This window comes from Brachycentrus maculatus, unplaced genomic scaffold (assembly GCF_059751285.1).
Source record: "Brachycentrus maculatus isolate JH-2025_06_01 unplaced genomic scaffold, ASM5975128v1 h1tg000349l, whole genome shotgun sequence".
In the NCBI taxonomy this organism is placed as follows: domain Eukaryota; kingdom Metazoa; phylum Arthropoda; class Insecta; order Trichoptera; family Brachycentridae; genus Brachycentrus; species Brachycentrus maculatus.
Window position 1 is genome coordinate 1,001,370 of NW_028281098.1, and position 21,678 is coordinate 1,023,047.

General features: G+C 34.9%; 1 protein-coding gene across 1 annotated transcript; it reads left to right on the top strand.

The window, feature by feature from the left end:
- The first annotated feature begins 8,136 nt into the window (after positions 1-8,136).
- JMJD7 (Jumonji domain containing 7) lies at positions 8,137-15,694 on the top strand. The gene is made up of 5 exons (XM_088269405.1): positions 8,137-8,297; positions 8,379-8,532; positions 11,179-11,337; positions 13,184-13,350; positions 14,251-15,694. The coding sequence occupies exons 1-5, from the start codon at positions 8,246-8,248 to the stop codon at positions 14,841-14,843; spliced, it is 1,125 nt and encodes a 374-aa protein (XP_088125531.1). The 5' UTR covers positions 8,137-8,245; the 3' UTR covers positions 14,844-15,694.
- The last annotated feature ends 5,984 nt before the right edge of the window (positions 15,695-21,678 follow it).

Genomic DNA, 21,678 nt, shown 5'->3' on the forward strand with positions numbered 1-21,678 from the left:
CTATAAACCTTGTACTTATTAAGCAAGGTAAATAATAAATGCAATTCCCATCTAAAAAACCCTAATGTATGCAAGTATTTATCCGCTTCCGTAGTGTAATGGTCAGCAAGCTCGGCTACCATACCGGAAGCCCCGGGATCGATTCCCTTGGGGAGTAGATAAAATATAACTGATTTTTTACTCTAATACTTATTCAATATTACCCTACACTGGTACCTGAAGTGGACGGCTTTCTTTATTGTGTTAACGATCAAGATAACACTGCGTTTATATGGTGCAGTGCCCTAGCACCATTAGTGCGGGTAAGGGTTAGAAAAAGGAAGAAGAAGATATAAATAATAATATGTATTTTGATTGACAATTATACTCTCCTAAAGTTATAATTTTCTTGTGTCGAACGGCCATACATTTTACATATTAAAGAAGATTAAAAAAATACATATCGCTCACTCCTTTCAAGAACTTCATAAATCAAAAATCGTCAATTTTCAGTTGTGCATGCTTTCGGAATGCCCAGAAAATGTACTATATCCCAGCAAAAACGGCATATTTTGAACTTAATATTTACACGCTACACGGCAGAAAGTGTTGTTTTTACATTTTGAAGAAAAAGTATTGTTTAATTATTTTTTTGAAATATACCAAATATTTTTCAAATGGAGAAAAAACCTTCAGGGTTTACCTAAAAAGATCTGTTGCACAGTAAAAAGTTCAATAAGTGTGTTGATATTTATTTTTAATATATTGTATTATATTTTTAAACTTTAAAAACGTTCTCCTGAAAAATCTTTTCGATTTTTGACGTTCTTGAAAGGAGCGGCGATATGTCAACCTCCAATGATCTATATTTTGCAATGAGAAAAAACACCATTATCCTCTCCTCTTCTGAGATAGCATCGAACAAGTCCGACAATAACAATTTTCGGCGTACAATCCATCATTGCGCGTCGGATACTTCTTTTTGCTTTGTCCTACGGCTCTCTGTGCAGCGTCCGAAGCCCGATCTCGGCAGATTACAAGGAAAAGCGCCCGCGAAATGATCCTAACTGGTATTATCGACCTGTGATTTATATCGCTTCTTCTCGTACACCTGCGAGCCTGGTAATGGGCCTTGGACATTTGCCTGACTTCTGCCCAGATTTACGAACTAATATTGTATTTTATTATGAAACAGTCACATTCATATCCACAGTCCTAGTCAGATCCCTTTTTTTCTTATTTCTAAAGAGAAATATTTGTTTGTTTAAAAAAATATATATTTGAAGAAATAACTTTGTGATTTAAATTAAATTATCACTTTGTTTTAAAATTACTATAAACATTTAATTATAACTTAATTATGTCCTCCTCCTTATTTTTGCCCGCTTCCGTAGTGTAATGGTCAGCACGCTCGGCTACCGTTCTAGAGGTCCCGGGCTCGATTCCCTGGGGGGGTCAAAAAATATAAGTGACTTTTTTCACTGTAATATTTATTCAATATTACCCTGGACTGGTACCTGTAGCGGAGGGCTGATCACTTTTCCTTCATGTGTAAACGATCAAGATAACACTGCGTTTATATGAAGCAGTGCCCTATGCACCATTGGGGTGCGGTAAGGGATTATTATAATTATTATTTATATGAAGCAGTGCCCTATGCACCATTGGGTGCGGATAAGGGTTTTGTTATAAATATTTGATTATAATTAAATAATTAATTATAATGTCTACCGGTTTCGAAGCTAACCGCTTCTTTTTCAAGACTGATAAATACTTAAACACTATCTACTTAACAAAATTTAAAATATTTATTATGAAACTAAGCGAGTACGGATAATAAAGCAAAAATATACAAAAAACTATGTATAAAATATAGGCTTTCATCATTATAATTTATAATTTTACAGTAGATACTGTTTTATTATTAATCAGTCTTGATAAAAAAAGCGGTTAGCTTCGAACCCGGTAGACATTATAATTAAGTTGTAATAAAGTATTTGTAGTGATTTTAAAACAAAGTTCATTTTTAGTTATTTTCACAACATTTTGTGTGTTCTAATTATTTGTCACAAATGTTGGTTTTTTGTATCCTACATATATTCATATTCGTCTTCATCTATGGTGAGATGTCAAGAATGTAAAAATAACTTATTACTGAATAAGTATTTGGACATATTAAAAATGTTTTTAATAAGAATAACTGCTCAGACTATAAGCCGCATCAAATCGAAAATCATGTTTTCAGGTATATGCCAGTATCCATGATAGGAGACATCATATAGGTTACAGTTTTATAATTCCCTTACAAGACGAAACAGCTTTCTCAAAAATAAATCCAGTAGAATCATACACCGTGTTTTGATATCGCTCACTCCTTTCAAGAACGTCATAAATAAAAAAAACATGATTTTTCAAGAGAACGTTTTAAAGTTTAAAAATATAATACAATTAATTCAAATTAAATATCAAGCCACTTATTAAACTTTTTACTGTGCAACAGATCTTTTTAGGTAAAACCTGAGGTTTTTTCTCCATTTGAAAAATAACTAGTTTATTTCAAAAAATAATTAAACAATACCTTTTCTTCAAAATGCGGAAACAACACTTTCTGCCATGTAGCGGGTAAATATTTGGTTAAAAATATGCCGCTTTTGCTGGGATATAGTACATTTTCTGGACATTCTCAAGACACGCACAACTGAAAATTGACGATTTTTGATTTATGACGTTTTTGAAAGGAGTGAGCGATATCTGCGCCTTTATACGCGCACCAAGGATATCACGTCAACTTATATCAAACGACATCAACGAATATTAAACGACATTTAGGAAAGAACAATAGTTTGCATAGTTCAACTCATCAAACCATCATTTATCCATTCTAAGTTAATCGTTACTACAAATATCAGCCCATATTTCTTGGAGCGTTCGAATATTGACTTTGATTGACTTATCCTCATAGACAATACATATTTATTATTTTTAACTTTTATGACCTAAGTTTGTTAAAATATAATACTATTAAATATTTGAACTTGATCTGACCTTAAGTATCATGTAAATGACCCTTTAAACGTGACCTACCTGTAGTCGTCGACTCCGTAACGTTAATTATCTAATATAACAACAATAATATACGTCATTGATAGGTACCTACATAAATGATGATGATGATAGATTATTGTCCGTATTCACAAATGCCTTTAAAATTTAACAAAGTCACTACATAAAAATAAAAATAATAAAAATCAGTTTTTGCAAACAATCTTTGCCTCTTCCACGTACATGCATCTCCTCAAAAACTAACTAACTATCGCCCGCCTCTCCGCAGGGGTAAGCAGAGAGAATAGAACACCACACTTATCTGTCTCTTCAAACAATCTTCGCTTATTTTACGTTCTTGCATCTCCTCATACATATCCTTCGATTATTCCGGCTTCTGACCTGACCTGGCTTTCAAGTATTTCAATAAATTGATCACGCCAAGTTTTCCTCGGTCTTCTTCTGATTCTATTACGTCATAACTTGATTTACTAGTTGCTCTTCACTCATTCGACTTACATGGCTAAACCATTCCAAAATACCTTTTTTAATTTTAATTATAATGCTTATACCAGCCTTGCATTATTTCCTTACTTCACCATTTGAACATCTATCACACATCGTTTAGCCACACATTCATCTGAGGTATCGCATTCCGACTGCGTTCAGTCTACTTTCGTCCTGCTTTTGCCAAGTCCATGCTTTGCTTCTGTACATGAGGGTTGGAACCAGGACTCCGTTAGCTTTTAGGTTTTTATTTGCTATAACTGATTTCAGTACACCATAAAAAACATAAATTTTCGACAATCATTTCTTTAAATCACGACATTTATGAAGTCCGTCCTTTTTTAGCTAAATCATTTAATTTTATGAAATTAAAATTCTTCAAAACCATTTGTAATCGCGATTCAAGAATACAAGCTTACGATTATCATAATCTATTAACATTTGTATGAATTAACCCTTTGGTCACCAAAATCCGATATAAAGGCTTTCGGTACTGTAGCGAGAAATACCGGATCCGTCGGATCTGACGTCACTATTTATAAAAGTATCAGATGCAGTTTAAACAGTATGTTAGGGATTGTACAAAATTTTTCGATTCGTTTCCTTCTTCAGTAAGTTATGGATAGAAATTTAGAATTTTTGATCATTTACATTTTATATTTCGTTGTATATTTCAAAAAATTGTTACAAAAATAAAAAGAAACGAGAAAAACAAAGCACATCCAACAAGTTTTGTTTCCGCGAAAGGTAAGGTGTGTAAAGCTGTGAAATTATTGAAAAACAAACCATTTTTACGAGGCAAAGATAGTTAACAATATGCGAAAAATTTATACACATAAGTATATTAAAATACGCATATTGCATAACTAAAAAAAATATATTAGTTGATTACACGCACCCCTACACTATTTCTTTGAACGCCGGATATCGGCGAGTCGTTCCATCTCCAGTGTTATGCGTACGGCGTAAAAAGGAGGTAGACACCAGTGAGCAGCATTTACTTGTTAGTCATTTAGTTAGTGATTTTTCATAAGGTTGCGTACTTTTCGTTAAATAAAATCTGATAGGTGTTTTCTTAATAAAATCTGAGGATAAAACAACGACACAGAGTGTTTACAATTTTTTTTTAATAACATAAATTGTATACATTTATTTAAATCACAATTTTAAACATATTTAAAACAATTTTTGCAGAGACCCACCAAGCCACCTTGTGTGTCTTGTCGGTAAAGTTCTTTTTTAATAAATTTTTTTATTGTTATTAACGATTTTAACCTATATACACACAAAAAAGAAAGAAAATTTAAGAATATAATCATTTTACAATTTTCATAAAATTAACTCTTGATCCATTCCTTTGTTTTGCCTTTGTTCCAACGGAACGATGGAGTTATTTATGTTTGAATGTATCCAACGAAGGATGTTGAGAATATTCTGGACTGACATGATTATAACGTTGAAATACTGCGTAAAGCAGATGCACAGAGAGAATTGTTCATAACAATCAAGCTCCGTAAAAATTCGTATTTTGGTCACATAATGAGAGGTGAAAAGTATGCTCTCCTACAACTGGTCATTAAATGGAAGAACGAGGGTCGCAGAAGATTGGAAGAAGGCAGCTTTCCTGTCTTCGGGACATTCCAGAGTGGACCGGGATGAGAGGTGTGGAGCAGTTTCGTACTGCCCAGGACAGACAAGATTTCTCCCAAATGATCGTCAACAACTCGGCAGGACATTAAGAAGAAGAATATATTTAAATCGTGCTTTTTCTGGCATACTTACCCCAAAAGTCCTGATACCAAAGGGTTAAATAGTGTAATTAATAACCTGTTTTTCGAATAATACGACGAATTTAAGGGATATCATACAAAGAGTCTCCATTATTCAAACCCATAAAGGCTTTGGACGTCATTCCAAAACTCCTTTTTTCCCTCCCGGGTCCATTACGTTGAAATATTGAAATGATAAAAAAGACGGTTTTGTACATATGTCGGTATGTGTCCAGTGGTTGATATCAGACACAACGATTCCCCACTTTAGATAAATTGATTACTATAAAAGAGCTACTCCAAAAATGTAAAGGCATTTCTTCGTAGTATTATCATGCTAAGGTTGTTTACACAATTTGTTTAATGTTTTTACATTTTTTTTATTAAAAACAATCGTTAACAAATTTTACCGAGTTCTTACATCTTTAAGGCAAATAATACGAATTTTTCAAAAATACCAATAATAAAATAGCTTTCGGAACATTATTGGATAACAACATTTTGAGTGAGTCCAAATACTTGTTCATAAAATCTGGATTATCTCCAATTACAGGAGTTATTTTTAAATTATTTTTTGACATATTACACGTATGTAAAGTGATCACTTAAACCAGCCTATGACGGTCGTCAGCTCCGTAAATGCCCAGACTTCCATATTTTTCTTCATCTTTGATAAGATGTCAAAAAATAACATTATTGGATAGTTTAAATAATATGTATTTAATAATATTATTATCTAATATACCTACATTGCATCTGTATGCAATCGAAATGCGTTCTCACAGACGAACGTGCGGCAAAATGTTGTATAATAGATATTCGAATGGTGAAATAAGAAAATAATCCAAGGCTGAAATAAACATTATCGATAAAATATGTGTTGAAATAGTTTATGTATGTGAATCGAATGAGTGAAGTTAAAATAGTTTAACAAATTTATGAGGCGAATGTGGTTGGTAATAGAAACAGAGGAAGACCGGGGAAACAGAGGAAAACTTAGCATGATTAAGTGGTTCAAAACAAAGTTCTGGTTTTAATTTATAGGGTTTTATAAATTTATTATTAACATTCCTTATTACTGAATTTTTGTTTCTTCTAGCTAAAAAAATGTTTTATTTTAATCTGTGTTGGGAACAGGAAGGATAAACTAGTGTGGGCCAATCAGGAACTTGTCAGCATTTGCTCATTGCTGGGAGGAAACCACGTTGCACTCCTCAGGAGAAGCCGGACTGCTGACTGTCGTCAACAGACCTTCCGTTCCACTAGACGCTTTGGTTGGAAAACACCAGGTATTATTGATTTTGACAGGTGTAATTCTGCGGTCAAGTAGTTTTGAATTACCAAATATTATCCGCGGGCTTCCGTCACTGTCATTGAAACTTTCGGCAATACGCCCGCCATTCCGAGACATGGTTCGCGGAGCAGTATTCTGTTTTCTCCGCTAGGACGGCAGCTGCTGTCGAAATGGAATCATGGATATTAATTATAATTACCCAATAACCAATGGTTACTTAAGGAAATAGCTAAAAAAACTACTTTCTATCGCAACTGAAGCAGTCCATGTAAACTGCCATTTTATTGTTTCAACAATAATAGCAATCGATATTGTAGACATCTCACGAAATGCTGGCCTTAACCCGGTTCGCTGGAGTTGATATTATTTCGTTTCGGTTGCTACCGATTTCTTGTATTTTGACATTGCAATTTCACGGGTTTCTTCTTCTTTATCGTCGTCTGATCTCCTGGTACTAGAAGAGTATTTACTTTACTTTTCCTTCTTCACCCATGTGATTTGCGTCTTGGTTCTAGTCTCGTCAGTTAGTCCACCGCCTCCTAGATATCCAGAAGGTTACCATCAACACATTTGAACCGGCAGTTCTGCACTATGTGTCTTATGGTCTGCTTAGCTTCACACACACAATCAGGGTTGTTCTTTTTTCCCCACCTCCAGAGCAAGTAGTTGCAGCCACCCTGCTCCGTCTTACTCTGTTCTGCTGTACTCATCTCCTTAGAGATAGATTGAGTAGAAAAGGGATTCGCCTTCAAAAGTGTATCCCGTTTACTGCTTTATTTAATAAGTACATATTGTGGAAGATCGTCCTTGTCCAAACTGTTAATTTCATGCTACAAGCTTTTAAAACTCCCTTCATCCTGAATCTTCATAAATTTTCTGCTGGAACCTTGAGAGAGAGTAAGTATTTAGTTTTTTTCAATGACTAGAAAAATCCAGAGAATTGCACCAACAAGTTTTTTTTATATGCACTTACCTTTTTTATATTTTGTTACCCTAATTCTCATCCAATGGTGTATTGGATGAACACGGTATGATCTAGAAATTTAATTATATTAAGGAAAGGTGTTTTTTTGTGTTTTTCCAGATTTTTCAATATGGAAATGGGATAGGTTAAAAAGGATACAAATAAAGTGAAAGAAAGCGCTTAAGTAGAAAATCATTCCAGTTATGGGAAAAAAAATGAACAAGGAATAGCATGTTGGGAAAGGGGAATAGTAGCAATGGCTATGGCCCTTAGGGTTGCATATATTGCAATATTGCGGGTTCAGTAATTTAAGAAAATATTTCATTACCCCATGAAGTTTAAAAAAACTTATAATTTCAAGAAGTAATTTTTAAGTCGCAGTTCATTAAAATATCAAAAGGTACTTACTTTACTAATTTTTATGATATAAAATATAATAACTATTTTTCACGGGAAAAAAGAAAACTTGGATTAAGAACTATTAACATCTGACCCCGCTTTTAATATTTCCACCACCTACTCACAAATTGAACATGCAGTCTGCAAAAGATAACGACCATCGCCGTAAAATATTCGCTGTCAAACGTCAAATTTTAAAATAAACAAAATCCGGGGCATGGGAGAGATGTTGTTTTTTTTCTAAAATTTGTCAATTTACAATCTTCGTGAACACAAACTATTGTAAATCAAATGGCGGTAAACGCGAAAGATTGTTTCGATATCCTACGGACAGAATCCTCGGGTAAGTTATAAGTTTCACACATCTTTTTATTATTATTTAGGCGGGAATTATAATGACGTTTTATTGTATTGATACTTCCAGAACTTTACTTGGATCAGGATATTGCGACGGAATACGAGCTCCCTGACGCTTTGGAGTTTTACAGGAATTACGTTTCTAAGAACATCCCCGTTTTATTGAAGAACTGCGTCCAAAACTGGCCCGCAGTGCAGAAATGGAACATCAACTATTTGAGGTTTGTTTTTATTTTTGTACATTTGTTACCTTCCTCACCGAAGTATCTAAAAATCACACATGCTCTGAAGGGAGCTACACGGCTGCGATAAGTGAAAATCCTCAATCGATGGAAGGAGATTCTAAAAGATTCTTTATTTTTAAAACAAACATAAAAAAACGATATCATAAAAAATAAAATAAATTGTTTATTTATTTTTTCTGCTTTGTAAAAAATGATCTAGATTTCCTTGTTTCGCCTCTACATTTATTGCGTAAATTTTTGTGTAATTTCACCAGTGGCGGTCGGTGACTTTTTGTAGAAGGGATGCTGGACATGAAATGTTTATACTCGTACTTACTACGTACTAGATATCAAATATGCACATCTAGACGCCATCTCCATAAATCCATAATTACAGATACAAAATATCATCAATTCATTTTTATTTATTTAAATTATTAAGTAAATCGCAGGTTAATAATATTCAATAACAGTTTTATTTCAGTCTTCAAGCTCAAAAGTAAACTGTCAAAGCAACGCGCGCACTAAGAACAATCCAATAGAGTATGTGATTCTGTTCATTATACACATTAGTATTAAAGACTTTTTTTGTACGTCGGATGCTGTCATTAATATCGTATACAGTTGATATGGATGTTGGCTCGCGGGTCTCAGTGCGCATGCGCGGAAAGAACTCATGCATGAAAGACATTATGCACGCGGTTTGCAAATCGCATCCAGCATTGCTTGTTTACGTGCTTTTTACGCGTTTCGCAGTATTTGAGAATGTATGTGTATTTTGTCCGCCTCCGTAGTGTAATGGTCAGCACGCTCGGCTACCGTTCTGGAGGTCCCGGGTTCGATTCCCAAGGGTGGTAAAATAAATATAAGTGATTTTTTCAATGTCATATTTATTCAATATCACCCTGGACTGGTACCTGAAGCGGAGGGCTGATCACCTTTCCTTCATGTGTAAACGATCAAGATAGCACTGCGTTTATATGACGCAGTGCCCTATGCACCATTGGGGTGCGGATAAGGGTTTTATTATTATTATTATGTGTATTTGGACTCGCCCGCGATCTTTGTGTTGTCGCTCGTTGGGCGTACGCTGAGAGGGGAAGATACATGCACATTCTTTTATATAAATTATATTTGTATGATTTTGTACAGCGCTGTTTTTGTGAAAAAAATAACATAACATGGTCGCTGTAGAAATATCAAAATATTTAAATTGCAGTATTGCTGTTTAACAGTGTATCCTAACAGTGTTGCTGTACGGATGTGAGTCGTGGCACCTCACCAAAACTCAAAGCAAGAAACTAGCAAGTTTTGAAAATAGATGCCTGAGGCGAATACTGGGTATAAAGTGGTCTCCTCACTTCGTCAGAAGAACTCAACAGCCCCTCATACTGGAAGTCCTGAAGAGAAGAAGGTGGACATGGTTGGGACATGTCCTTAGAATGCCACCTGAGGGCATCAATCCCTCGTGTCTCTTCTTCCAACCCCGAGGATTCCGGCGCCCCGGAAGGCCGCTGACGACCATTCACCGACTATACTCAGCGGAACTTCGAGACGTCGGACTGACCTGGGAGGTAGCCAAGGAGATGGCGCGTGACAGAGTGACTTAGAGGCGACTCGTGTTGGCCATATGCTCCACCTAGGGAGCGAACATGGATAGAAGAAGTAGAAGAATTGCTGTTTAAGGATAGAAGTTTAAATCTTTTTACTCTAAAATGCAAGGGATGCGGAGCATTCACAGCATGTATGGACGGACCGCGCTTCACAACCACGCTTTACAGCAATGCTCTGCAACCTTTATTAATTATTGTGAATTGTGAATTATTCATAAATCATGGACATTCTATTACAGATCCCTTTCACATAATATTTATTACAGATACATTTCATCATATTCCTAAGAAATAAAATTCAAAATATCGTCAGTCACTTCATTTCGCTCACTCCTTTCAAGAACGTCATAAATCAAAAATTGACAATTTTCAGTTGAGCATGTTTTCGGATTGCCCTGAAAATCTACTATATCCCAGCAAAAGAGGCATATTTTTAACTTAATATTTACCCGCTACAAGGCAGAAAGTGTTGTTTTTGGATTTTGAAGAAAAGTCATTGTTTAATATTTTTTTTTAATATACTAAATATTTTTCAAATGGAGGAAAAACCTTCGGGTTTTACCTAAAGAGATCTGTCGCACAGTAAAAAGTTCAATAAGTGGCTTGATATTTATTTTTAACACATTGTATTATATTTTTAAACTTTAAAAACGTTTTCCTGAAAAATCAACTATTTTGATATATGACGTTGTTGAAAAGAGTGGGCGATATATGGATTAATTCAATAATAGCTTTCATACAGTTGCAACTGCCATCTGTTGGCAACTATGTGAAGTAAACAGCTTTCCCTTTCTGACCATAGGTGAGAATTCTATACATTATTTTTGTTTCTTTTGTATGTGTGCAATGAAATCATCTCTGCAGTAGTTAGTAAAAACATTAAAACAATATACAACAAACAAATTAATTTACAAAAACATTACATTGTATCATATATTTAACTTTAAAAACGGTTTCCTGAAAAATCAAGTTGTTTGATTTATGACGTTCTTGAAAGGAGTGAGCGATTTGTCATCTTGTCCGTTCCTAGGTCCGAGCTGGCCGACAAGGAAGTGACAGTGGCCATTACTCCCAACGGGTATGCCGACGGGATCGCCTGGGATGAGGAAACCGAGAAGGAGTACTTTGTGATGCCGGAAGAGAAGTTGATGAGGATGGACGAGTTCCTCGATTGCCTTGATGATAAAAGGTATCCGCCATTTCTTTCCGACTAAACGCTACGTGATCATTACGGAAAATACACCGCTATTGACATTATAATAACTATAATCTTTTTTTTTTCCGCCTCCGTAGTGTAATGGTCAGCATGCTCGGCTACCGTTCTGGAGGTCCCGGGTTCGATTCCCAGGGGGTTTAATAAATATAAGTGATTTTTTCACTCTAATATTCAATATTATTATTTATTCAATATTACACTGGACTGGTGCCTGAAGTGGAGGGCTGATCACCTTTCCTTCATGTGTAATCGATCGAGATAACACTGCGTTTATATGAAGCAGTGCCCTATGCACCATTGGGGTGCGGTAAGGGATTTATTATTATAATCTTCTTTCTTATTCTGTTTGCGCGACTAAGTATCATTTACAACATTTTGAGTGTGTCCAAATACTAAAATTAAAATAATAAAAATGAAAATGATATGTTCTAGCGTTTCTCATGTGTGTGATTATAATCCAGGATTCGGACCTCACATACTAATAAAAGAGTTTCTACTCAGTAAAAAGCTTCTTTTCATCTCACCAGTAGATGTCTCTAGTGAAGTTCTAGTGATTCAAGAACAATGTTTCAAAATTGGTTCATATATATAGAACTTCCAAGAATTTGGGTAGTGTGGTTGCCAATAATGGGTAGAATTGGTGAATGTTACACGTGTGTAAAGTAATCACTTAAACCAGCCTATGACGGTTGTCAGCCCCGTTAATGCCCAGACTTCTATATTCTTCTTCATCTTTGATGAGATGTCAAAAGTATCATCACGGCAATTTTTACTTTGTATGTAATATAAATTTTATTTCTGTAAATAATTCATTTCCAAAATATTTTGAGTGTGTTAAAAATACTTGTTCGCAAACATCACAAAATTGAACAACTTTGTTTTAACCATTTTTTTATTATTAGTACACTTTAACCTACCGGTTTCAACAAGAACCTTGTCATCATCAGGGTTTATTAAATTCTAAACCGGTAGGTTAAAGTGTACTAATAACAAAAAAGTGGTAAAAACAAAGTTAATTTTATACCGTTTATAAAATGTGCCACAAAGTATCTGCGAAAAACATTTAAGAAACTTGTTCACAAATTTGGGTTTTCTCCACTTGAACTCCACTCCACTCAAAAAAAAATTGGCACGATCAGATCAATCAGAACTTAAAATCTGGTGGTGTCAAAAGTCTGCGTAATCAGAGGGCGTGTATGACTAGATGTATAGATGTGAAGAAAGCTTGGAGTGTATCTCAAGACAGAAGAGTGTGATTCTCTCTGCCAACCCCTGTGGAGAAACGGCATGACGGTAGTAGTAATTTTAAACATTATCTATATTTTTTTTTTTTGTGATATATTATTTTGAGAAATAAAAAGACTTTGTTTTTTGATCCACTCACATTTTTACTAACAACCAACTAGTTTCGGCAACAACCTGTTGCCCTCTTCAGGGTTTAATTTATGACTAATAAATGGCAACAGCTTGCCGAAACTAGTTGGTTGTTAATAAAAATGTGAGTGGATCAAAAAACACAGTCTTTTTATTTCTCAAAATAATATATATATTTTTTTTAATTGGACTAGCTTTCCTTGCTCGTGCAAAACTATTCAGCAAATAGATTTAAAATGAATGGATTTTTATTCTATCCTTTGCGAAGATTGGATAGGATGATTGGCTGTAACCTATTCATGGGAACTTTTCCGCATCTGCGTTAGTGATGAGAAAACCACAGAAATAAGACAAATTGTCACTCGTATTGCGACGCAGTACCAGAACTCCCGTTCCACTTCTAAAGTTACATTGAAATGTTTCAATTACCGGATTAAAATTGCAGATCCGGTTACATTCCGTATATCCAGCGCCAGAATTCCAACTTGACGGAAGACTTTGCGGAGCTGATGGGGGATGTTAAATGTGACATTTCATTCGCCAGTGAAGCGTTTGGAAAACTGCCCGATGCAATCAATTTCTGGATGGGTGACAGCCGCGCTATTACCTCCAGTAAGTGTTGGTTGTTATATTTGTTTATTTAAACATTTAGAAGGATGGTGAGAATATCAATCTATCAAGCAAAGAGATTCCGCTAGAGCAAGGGTCCGCAAAGAGTGGCTCTTTGACCTTTTAAGTGCGGCTTCAGCACAAATATCCGCGGGAAGACTCTTTGACTCTACGTATTCATGCAGACAATATTTTTCAAGCATGAACCTTATTAAAAGCAAACTGAAAAATGATCTTACTGACGAGAACCTGGAAAAGTGCTTAAAATAATGACATGCAAACCTAACTTGATCAAACTTTCAAAGCAGATGCAAGGAAAATATTCGCAATTAGTAGTGTTATGGATAACTTTTCTCTTTGTAAGGTGTAATAATTACTTATTATTTCATTAGTTACTTAAAAGTATTACTCAATCTATTAGTAATATTAATACTATTAACACATTTTGGATGGGTTTTTTTTACGCCTGCAGACCGCTGGCGACTGGATTTGATAACTATGTACATATAGTTAAGACCTTATGTACATAATTATCAAAAGAGATTGTTACGTAATATTCATATAAAAACATTGAATATGTAATTCTTTCTTTTCTGACTTTGAAATGAGGCCGACGCAGAAGGTAAAAATACCCTTCCCGTCCTCAAGCTTCAATCGACCGGTAGAAATACCTTTCCCATCCATAGTGTGTTAAGAAACCAATCACACGGAATGTATCTACTGTGTAAATGAGGAGTCCAATAGTTATATAAATGCATATACCACGGAATGATGAAAAATGAAATAAGATAAGAAACAAATAAGATTGTAATAAATCAATATAATATTAAAAATTTAGTTGATTTTTTTCTTAATACAATTTCATAAATGTCCACCTTTCACCACAACAATTATTATTTTCAGTGCACAAAGATCCGTACGAGAACATCTACTGCGTGATGGACGGTAAGAAGGACTTCCTGCTGATACCGCCGACAGATTTGCCGTACGTCCCTTACAAGAGATATCCCGTCGGAGTTTACGAGCAGATCGACGACAACAAGCACTGCAAGTTCAGGATCAAGCCCATCTACGACACGCCAAACTTGGACTCCAGCGTTTCCTCCGTCGAGAAAGACATCAAACAGCTGAACGTCAGCCAAAGCTCCGAAAACTTGAAGGACAACATTAAGAAGAAAGAGGTAATCGAAAATAACGACAGCCATTTGAACAAAGCAGACTCTTGCGAGTCTTCGGATATCAGTCCGAGAGTTCTGCCGTGGATCGCCATCGATCCCGTCCATCCGGACTTGAAGTCGTTCCCGGAGTTCAAGCATGCTCATTTGTTCCACGTCACCGTCGAGAAGGGAGACTGCCTCTACTTGCCCAGTCTGTGGTTCCATCACGTGAGGCAAAGCCATGGGTGTATCGCCGTCAATTATTGGTACGACATGGACTACGATATCAAATACTGCTACTTCAAAATGCTGGAGAAGATGTGTAAATTTGAGTTTTAACAGCCAAACGCATGGACCGTATCTTAATTTTCGACTCCGCATCAGTCCTTTTCTAGTCAGAACATTGTAAATATTGAATTGATTGCTCATTGTAAGAATCAAATATGTATTGCTATTTTAAAATGACGGAAAATATCTAAATTTGAGTTTTGACAGCCAAACGAAAGGATATTTAAAAAAAATTGCCTTTACATCAATCTTTCCTTGACAGAATGTCATATCGTTCACTCCTTTCAAAAACGTCATAAATCAAAAATCGCCAATTTTGAGTTGTGCATGTTTTCGGAATGCCCAGAAAATGTACTATATCCCAGCAAAAGCGGCATATTTTTAACTTAATATTTACCCGCTACAGGGCAGAAAGTGTCATTTTTGCATTTTGAAGAAAAGGTATTGTTTAATTATTTTTTTAAATATACTTAATATTTTTCAAATGCAGAAAAAACCTTCAGTTTTTACTTAAAAAGATCTGTTGCACAGTAAAAAGTTCAATAAGTGGCTTGATATTTATTTTTAATACATTGTATTATATTTTTTAAACTTTAAAAACGTTCTCCTGAAAAATCAAGTTTTTTGATTTATGACGTTCTTGAAAGGAGTGAGCGATATGTACTAAATTGATTGATCATTGTAAGAATCAAATATTCCTGTTTTAAAATGATGGAGAAAATGTGTTTATTTGGGTTTTAACAACCGAAGGACCATATTTTAATTTTTCTCTACGCATCAATCCTTTCTAGGCAAAACGTTGTATTATTGAATATTAAGGTAAACAAATACTTGTATTTTTTGAATGTCAGAAATTGTTTGAATTTGAATTTTAACAGCCTATTGTAAGTACAATGTTTAAACTTGTTTTTACTACCCATCATCTTTTCTTGACAGATTGTCATGCATAATAATAATAATAATATAATCCTTATCCGCACCCCAATGGTGCATAGGGCACTGTGTCATATAAACGGAGTGTTATCTTGATCGTTTAAACATGAAGGAAAGGTGATCAGCCCTCCGCTTCAGGTACCAGTCCATGGTAATATTGAATAAATATTACAGTGAAAAAATTACTTATATTTATTTTACCCCCCTTGGGAATCGAACCCGGGACCTCCAGAACGGTAGCCGAGCGTGCTGACCATTACGCTACGGAGACGGACAAAAATATTTTTTAAATAATTGTCATGCATACTCAGTTAATTTATCATTTAGAGACATTGTAAGAGTCATAAGTCACGTAAGAGGTTCCACTGTACTAAAAAAAACTTTCATATTATCCTAGCTTATGGGAAAAATTTTAAATAAAATTACAGCCATTGTTAAGAACAAATATATGATATAATGTCTAAATAATGAAAAAATTCAGAATTTTCCAATCGCCTTATAGAAAATAATCACATATATGATAGATTTATATTATCCACTGACACTTCGTGATGGAATTGCATTTTTAATTTATTATTAGATTAAAACCAATATTTTTAGCTTTTCCACTTTTTTATTTGACCAGCGACCGGGTTTCGTCGTTACCGACATCATCAGACTGGTCCAGTCTGATGATGTCGGTAACGACGAAACCCGGTCGCTGGTCAAATAAAAAAGTGGAAAAGCTAAAAATATTGGTTTTAATCTAATAATAAATTACATATATGATATAAATAAAGGTCTAAATATATTATACTAATTCAAAAAAGGGCTTAAATCGTATAATTTAAAAATATTACAAACGTAAAAGCAATAGTTTTAATTTTCAATAAAAAAATCACACTTAAGCTAACAATTTGCTCCAGTGCACCACTTGGGTGTGGACGAATCCCGGAAAAGGTGAGGGAAATATAATGTAAAATTCAATTTGAATTTTTTTGAATTACCTAACGTCCAAGTGACTCTGAAATCTAGCTACGGCTTATGCAACACCGTTTATCATGTCCCTACTCAGGCTTCAACTTTAAAAGTTTCATAGCCTATGCCTACTTGTGAGTGGATTTACTCTTTATATTTAATGTTACTATAATTTCATGTAATTCATGAGTGAAAATTCTAGGCAAAAACACTCGCATCTCGCTAGAGGCATGAGTTTATACGTTTCAATGATTCTAAGTTAGCAGTGAAGTTACTTAGGTGTATGATTTTAATTCTTGATTTTACTCAGGTAGTGAATTTACTTGTTTATTCTTATATCTATGTGTATACTTACATTTCTAGCTAATACTTACATTGCGCCTAGGAAGGCAACACGCTTAACTTAATATTACACTTAACTAACTTATGATTAAGTAGCGTCTGTGTGCGGGCGGCTGGAATGGGCGGGCTCGTCGGGGGGGGCGGCAGGTCCGAGTGTGTTGGTGATATGATAATGTAGTGGAAGTCTGTATTTGTACCTAAAGGGCATTAACGAAGCATCCGTTCCATACGAACCGAGGTCGCGAATGAGAGGATTTCTTTGGTGTTTATTTGTGTTTGCTTTTTGCGCGTTGAGTGAAAATTTCAAAAAGCATTGTTTAATTGTGTCGATTTTCCGGCGATCGTGTATTTAATTCAATTTGAACCTTCCGGCTCTAATGTGTAGACATTATTAATAAATTAGTTAAATTAGTAAAATTTGTGATAATATTATTATTCAACGATAATTTATATACATATTGCTTTAAATTCTCTTCCTATGGAATATATCATACGTGTCAATTAATTTCCTAGGTGTATTTCGTAGTGTAGTTATGGACTCGATTTAGTTATGTGTACTATACAATTTAAGGTATTGTAATGCATGGAATTGTAATTTTGCGATGCACCATTTAGTGTGATAAGTGTTTTAATTTTTCAAATATAATTAACCTTTTAAACGCGTTAACTTTGTTCCTAAGAGACGCTCGTGCGCGGCTGTATTTCGCCGTTTTTTAAATTATTACTTTTATCATGTATTTAGTTATGAAACGATTTATTTTCCTAAACAAAAACGTTCAATGGGATTCATTGTGCCTTTTTGGTACTCTATAATACACGTGTGTCACATTATTCTTGAAATATATCGTAATATAAACAAATTAGATCGTAACATAAATAAATCAAAGCACGCATCGTGTGTCACTCTTACCCACTGGCGATGCGTAGCGTCGAGAGTGAGACAGATATAGGGCATGATTATGGCGCGGACTAATTACCGACCGCAAGAAAAATCAGGGATCTGTTGTTTTATTTATCCTTGTGATATTACAAATTATTAGTCAGATATTTCAACAGATGTCATAAGGCCGAGGATTGACGTATTATTTTATCCAAAGTTCCACACCATGAAAAAATCCCTCCAAGTTGAACTGAGGTTCGAAACTTGGAGCAAAGTGAAAACACAAACGCTTATGTCAGCCGCGTATGGGGCATGTCTTGTAAAAACACAAACGGTTATGCGAGCCGCGTGGATCCGGTTAAGATAAGCAATTCTAGATTTTATTTTTTGATATACTGAATTGATTTTTTATACCAGAATACCTATTCACCGTATCGCGTATCATGTTTTTACGCGGCATCACGTAGAACTGGAAATAGGGAATTTAGTGTAGTCCAATTTTTCAATGATGCATGTATATTTTACAAATTGTTTTCAATTTGAGATTCTACATACATGTTATGTATCGCAATCTCGGAACATTGAAGGCTTGGGTATATATTATTTAATTATTTACTTTTTTACGAAAAAATTGGCATATAACCACATATTCGTCAGGACAATCACTACTCTTCTCCATCTTATTCCTCATTACTGAGGGTTGTGACCCTTGTGGAAGCAATGCCTCTTCTCCAGTTATCCCTTGACTGCGCTGCACGTAGCGCTCTAACCACCGAGGTGACTGCTGTTGCCTTAACTTGATCGGTCCATCATGTATGGGATCTTCCTCTCCCTCTCTTCCCCTCCAGGCTACCGATCACAATCAGTCATTCCATTCTATCTTCATTTCCATGCGCAATGTGTCCAAAGAACTGAAGAATCCATCGTGTACAGACATTGGCCAGAGTCAAGCCATCCAAGTATAGTTCCTGGCGAATGGACTCGTTGGTGCGTCTAGCTGTCCATGGGATTCGGAGCATGCGCCTCCAAAGCCACATTTCGAAAGCGTAAATTTTCTCCTTTCTGCTGCTTTTATGGTCCATGTTTCAGCATAGACAAAAATGGAGTGGACCAAAGTTCTGACAAGCTTTATCAATCACTACACCAGCATGCTAACAGCACTACACGTCATTACCGTTGTATTGGTCCGCAACGGGAGCGCTATGGGACCAATTCCAGAATGCTGAGGTCCTATTGTCAGGAATGGAAGGCGGACTCGCGTCAATAATACGCACTGGATGCAACGAATAACTTTATTATTCTAAGTTGATATTGCGTAAGCTCGCAACTTTTGACTACCGCAACGAGTGGCGTGAATCGCTTCTAGATAACTGCCCTTAACTGTCCCTCGTGTTACAGTGGGTGGCAGGTTTGTATATCTATCCATAGATTGATAAGGACTCTAATTAAACATGGTCACAAGATGACTTGCACGTAGCTACAAGTGGAATTCCACCTGTTACAGAATCAATATTATGTCGGTTATCAGTCTATGGGATATTTATGTACTAAATTCTAAGGCGAATGGCAGGTCCATTACACCGTAGACACAATTGCTTAAAATATATATCACATGTGTTTTTTGGTCAACGCATGTGATTAACATTTTGTGTGCTAAGTGTGTGAATGGTGCTATGGTAGTGAAATTTAGTGCTGTTAAGAGACAGGTACATCTCAAAATTGGTAGAATAAAATCTCAGTGAGTGGTCATAAACCAACATTTTTATAAAAAAGTAAATATGACTATAAATATTTATAAAAATTTATTTGTTTGACTGATTACGAATCCTTGTTATTTATTCTAAGGATAAGTTTTGTTGACCTATTTACGTTGTTGAATTTTGTATAATTATTATATATATTAATATTAATATAATTTATTTATTATGTCACCTCGATACTATATCTAGGTATCACCTAACTCGTAAATTGTTTGCTTAATTCACGTAAGGGGTTGTGTGTTGTGTGATATTTCGCAGAGTGAGTGAGTTGTATGTAACACATCACTCAAAGATCATCATCACTCAAAACTTATTTTACTTGTAAGACGACTCGTAAAACTTATTTTATTTGGGTGATTTTCTGCAAATTTCTTTCCAACGCACCAATAACGTCATACCATATTCACTTTTAAAGGTTCTTTCTTTCTCAAGGTAGACAAAGATCAACGCAACATTTTGAGTGTGTCCAAATACTTGTTCACAAATCTGGATTTTATCCACTTATTGTTATTTTTTATTATCTTTACATTTTTGACATCTCAACATAGATGAAAAAGAATATGGAATATCAGGCGTTTCCCACTACGTAAATAATTAGAATCTTGCATACATCCAAATAGCTTTCCCAACCTAACCATAGATGGCTCCAGTGAATGTACAACATCATTAGATTAATGATATATGTAGGAGTTCCAAAAATTTGTGAAGCGTGGTTGTCAATCGTGGGTAGAATGGTGAATGTTGCCTGTGCAAAGTGATCGCTTAAGTGGCCTATGACAGGTTATAAGCCATGATATCGAAATGAAAAACGAAAACTGATAAATTAAAACTTCTTCTTTTGGCTGTCGAAAGTTCGCACAGAAGTTAGAATAAGAATAATCACTTATATGACAATTTAAACATAAAAATAAAAACACTTGTATAGGATGCCTTTTCGAGTTTATGAATGTAAACACGACTAGTTTCGAGAACTACAGATGTTCTCAACGGGTGAAAATATAAACTGATGCAAGTGTTTTATTTTTAAATTTGAATCATCATCATAAAGGAATGGGTAAATTATCAAGACGTAATTCTATGAATATTGTGAAATAGTTTATATCTTTTAATGTATTTATTTTTCTCTCTTTTTTGTGTTTATCAACCTTTTAACCGCGTTAACTTTGTTCCTAATAGACGCCCGTGCGCGGCGGTATTTTGCCGTTTTTTAAATGATTACTTTTATCATGTATTTAGTTAAGAAACGATTTATTTTCCTAAACAAAAACATTCAGTGGGATTCATTGTGCCTTTTTGGTACTCTATAATACACTTGTGTCACATTATTCTTGAAATATATCGTAATATAAACAAATTAGATCGTAACATAAATAAATCAAAGCACGCATCGTGTGTCACTCTTACCCACTGGCGATGCGTAGCGTCGAGAGTGAGACAGATATAGGGCATGATTATGGCGCGGACTAATTACCGGCCGCAAGAAAAATCAGGGATCTGTTCTTTTATTTATCCTTGTGATGTTACAAATTATTAGTCAGATATTTCAACAGATGTCATAAGGCCAAGGATTGACGTATTATTTTATCCAAAGTTCCACACCATGAAAAAATCCCTCTAAGTTGAACTGAGGTTGGAAACTTGGAGCAATGTAAAAACACAAACGTTTATGTCAGCCGTGTATGGTGCATGTTTTGTTAAAACACATACGGTTTTGCGAGCCGCGTGGATCCGGTTAAGTTAAATTAGATAAAAAAAAAAAATTCAAATCGTATGTAAAAAGAACTCCACTGACAAGACACACAAGGTGGCTTGGTGGGTCTCTGCAAAAAAAATGATAATTTATATAAATAATTAAAAATAAAGATAAAATAAAATAAAATAAAAATATTCCACAAAGTTAATGCCTAATCAATAAATAATACTCTTCCTGTGAATATAAGATGTCATTTGATACCGACATTTTAACCCTTAATAACTAAACATTCGTCTGGAGGACTACGCAATTAAAAATGTG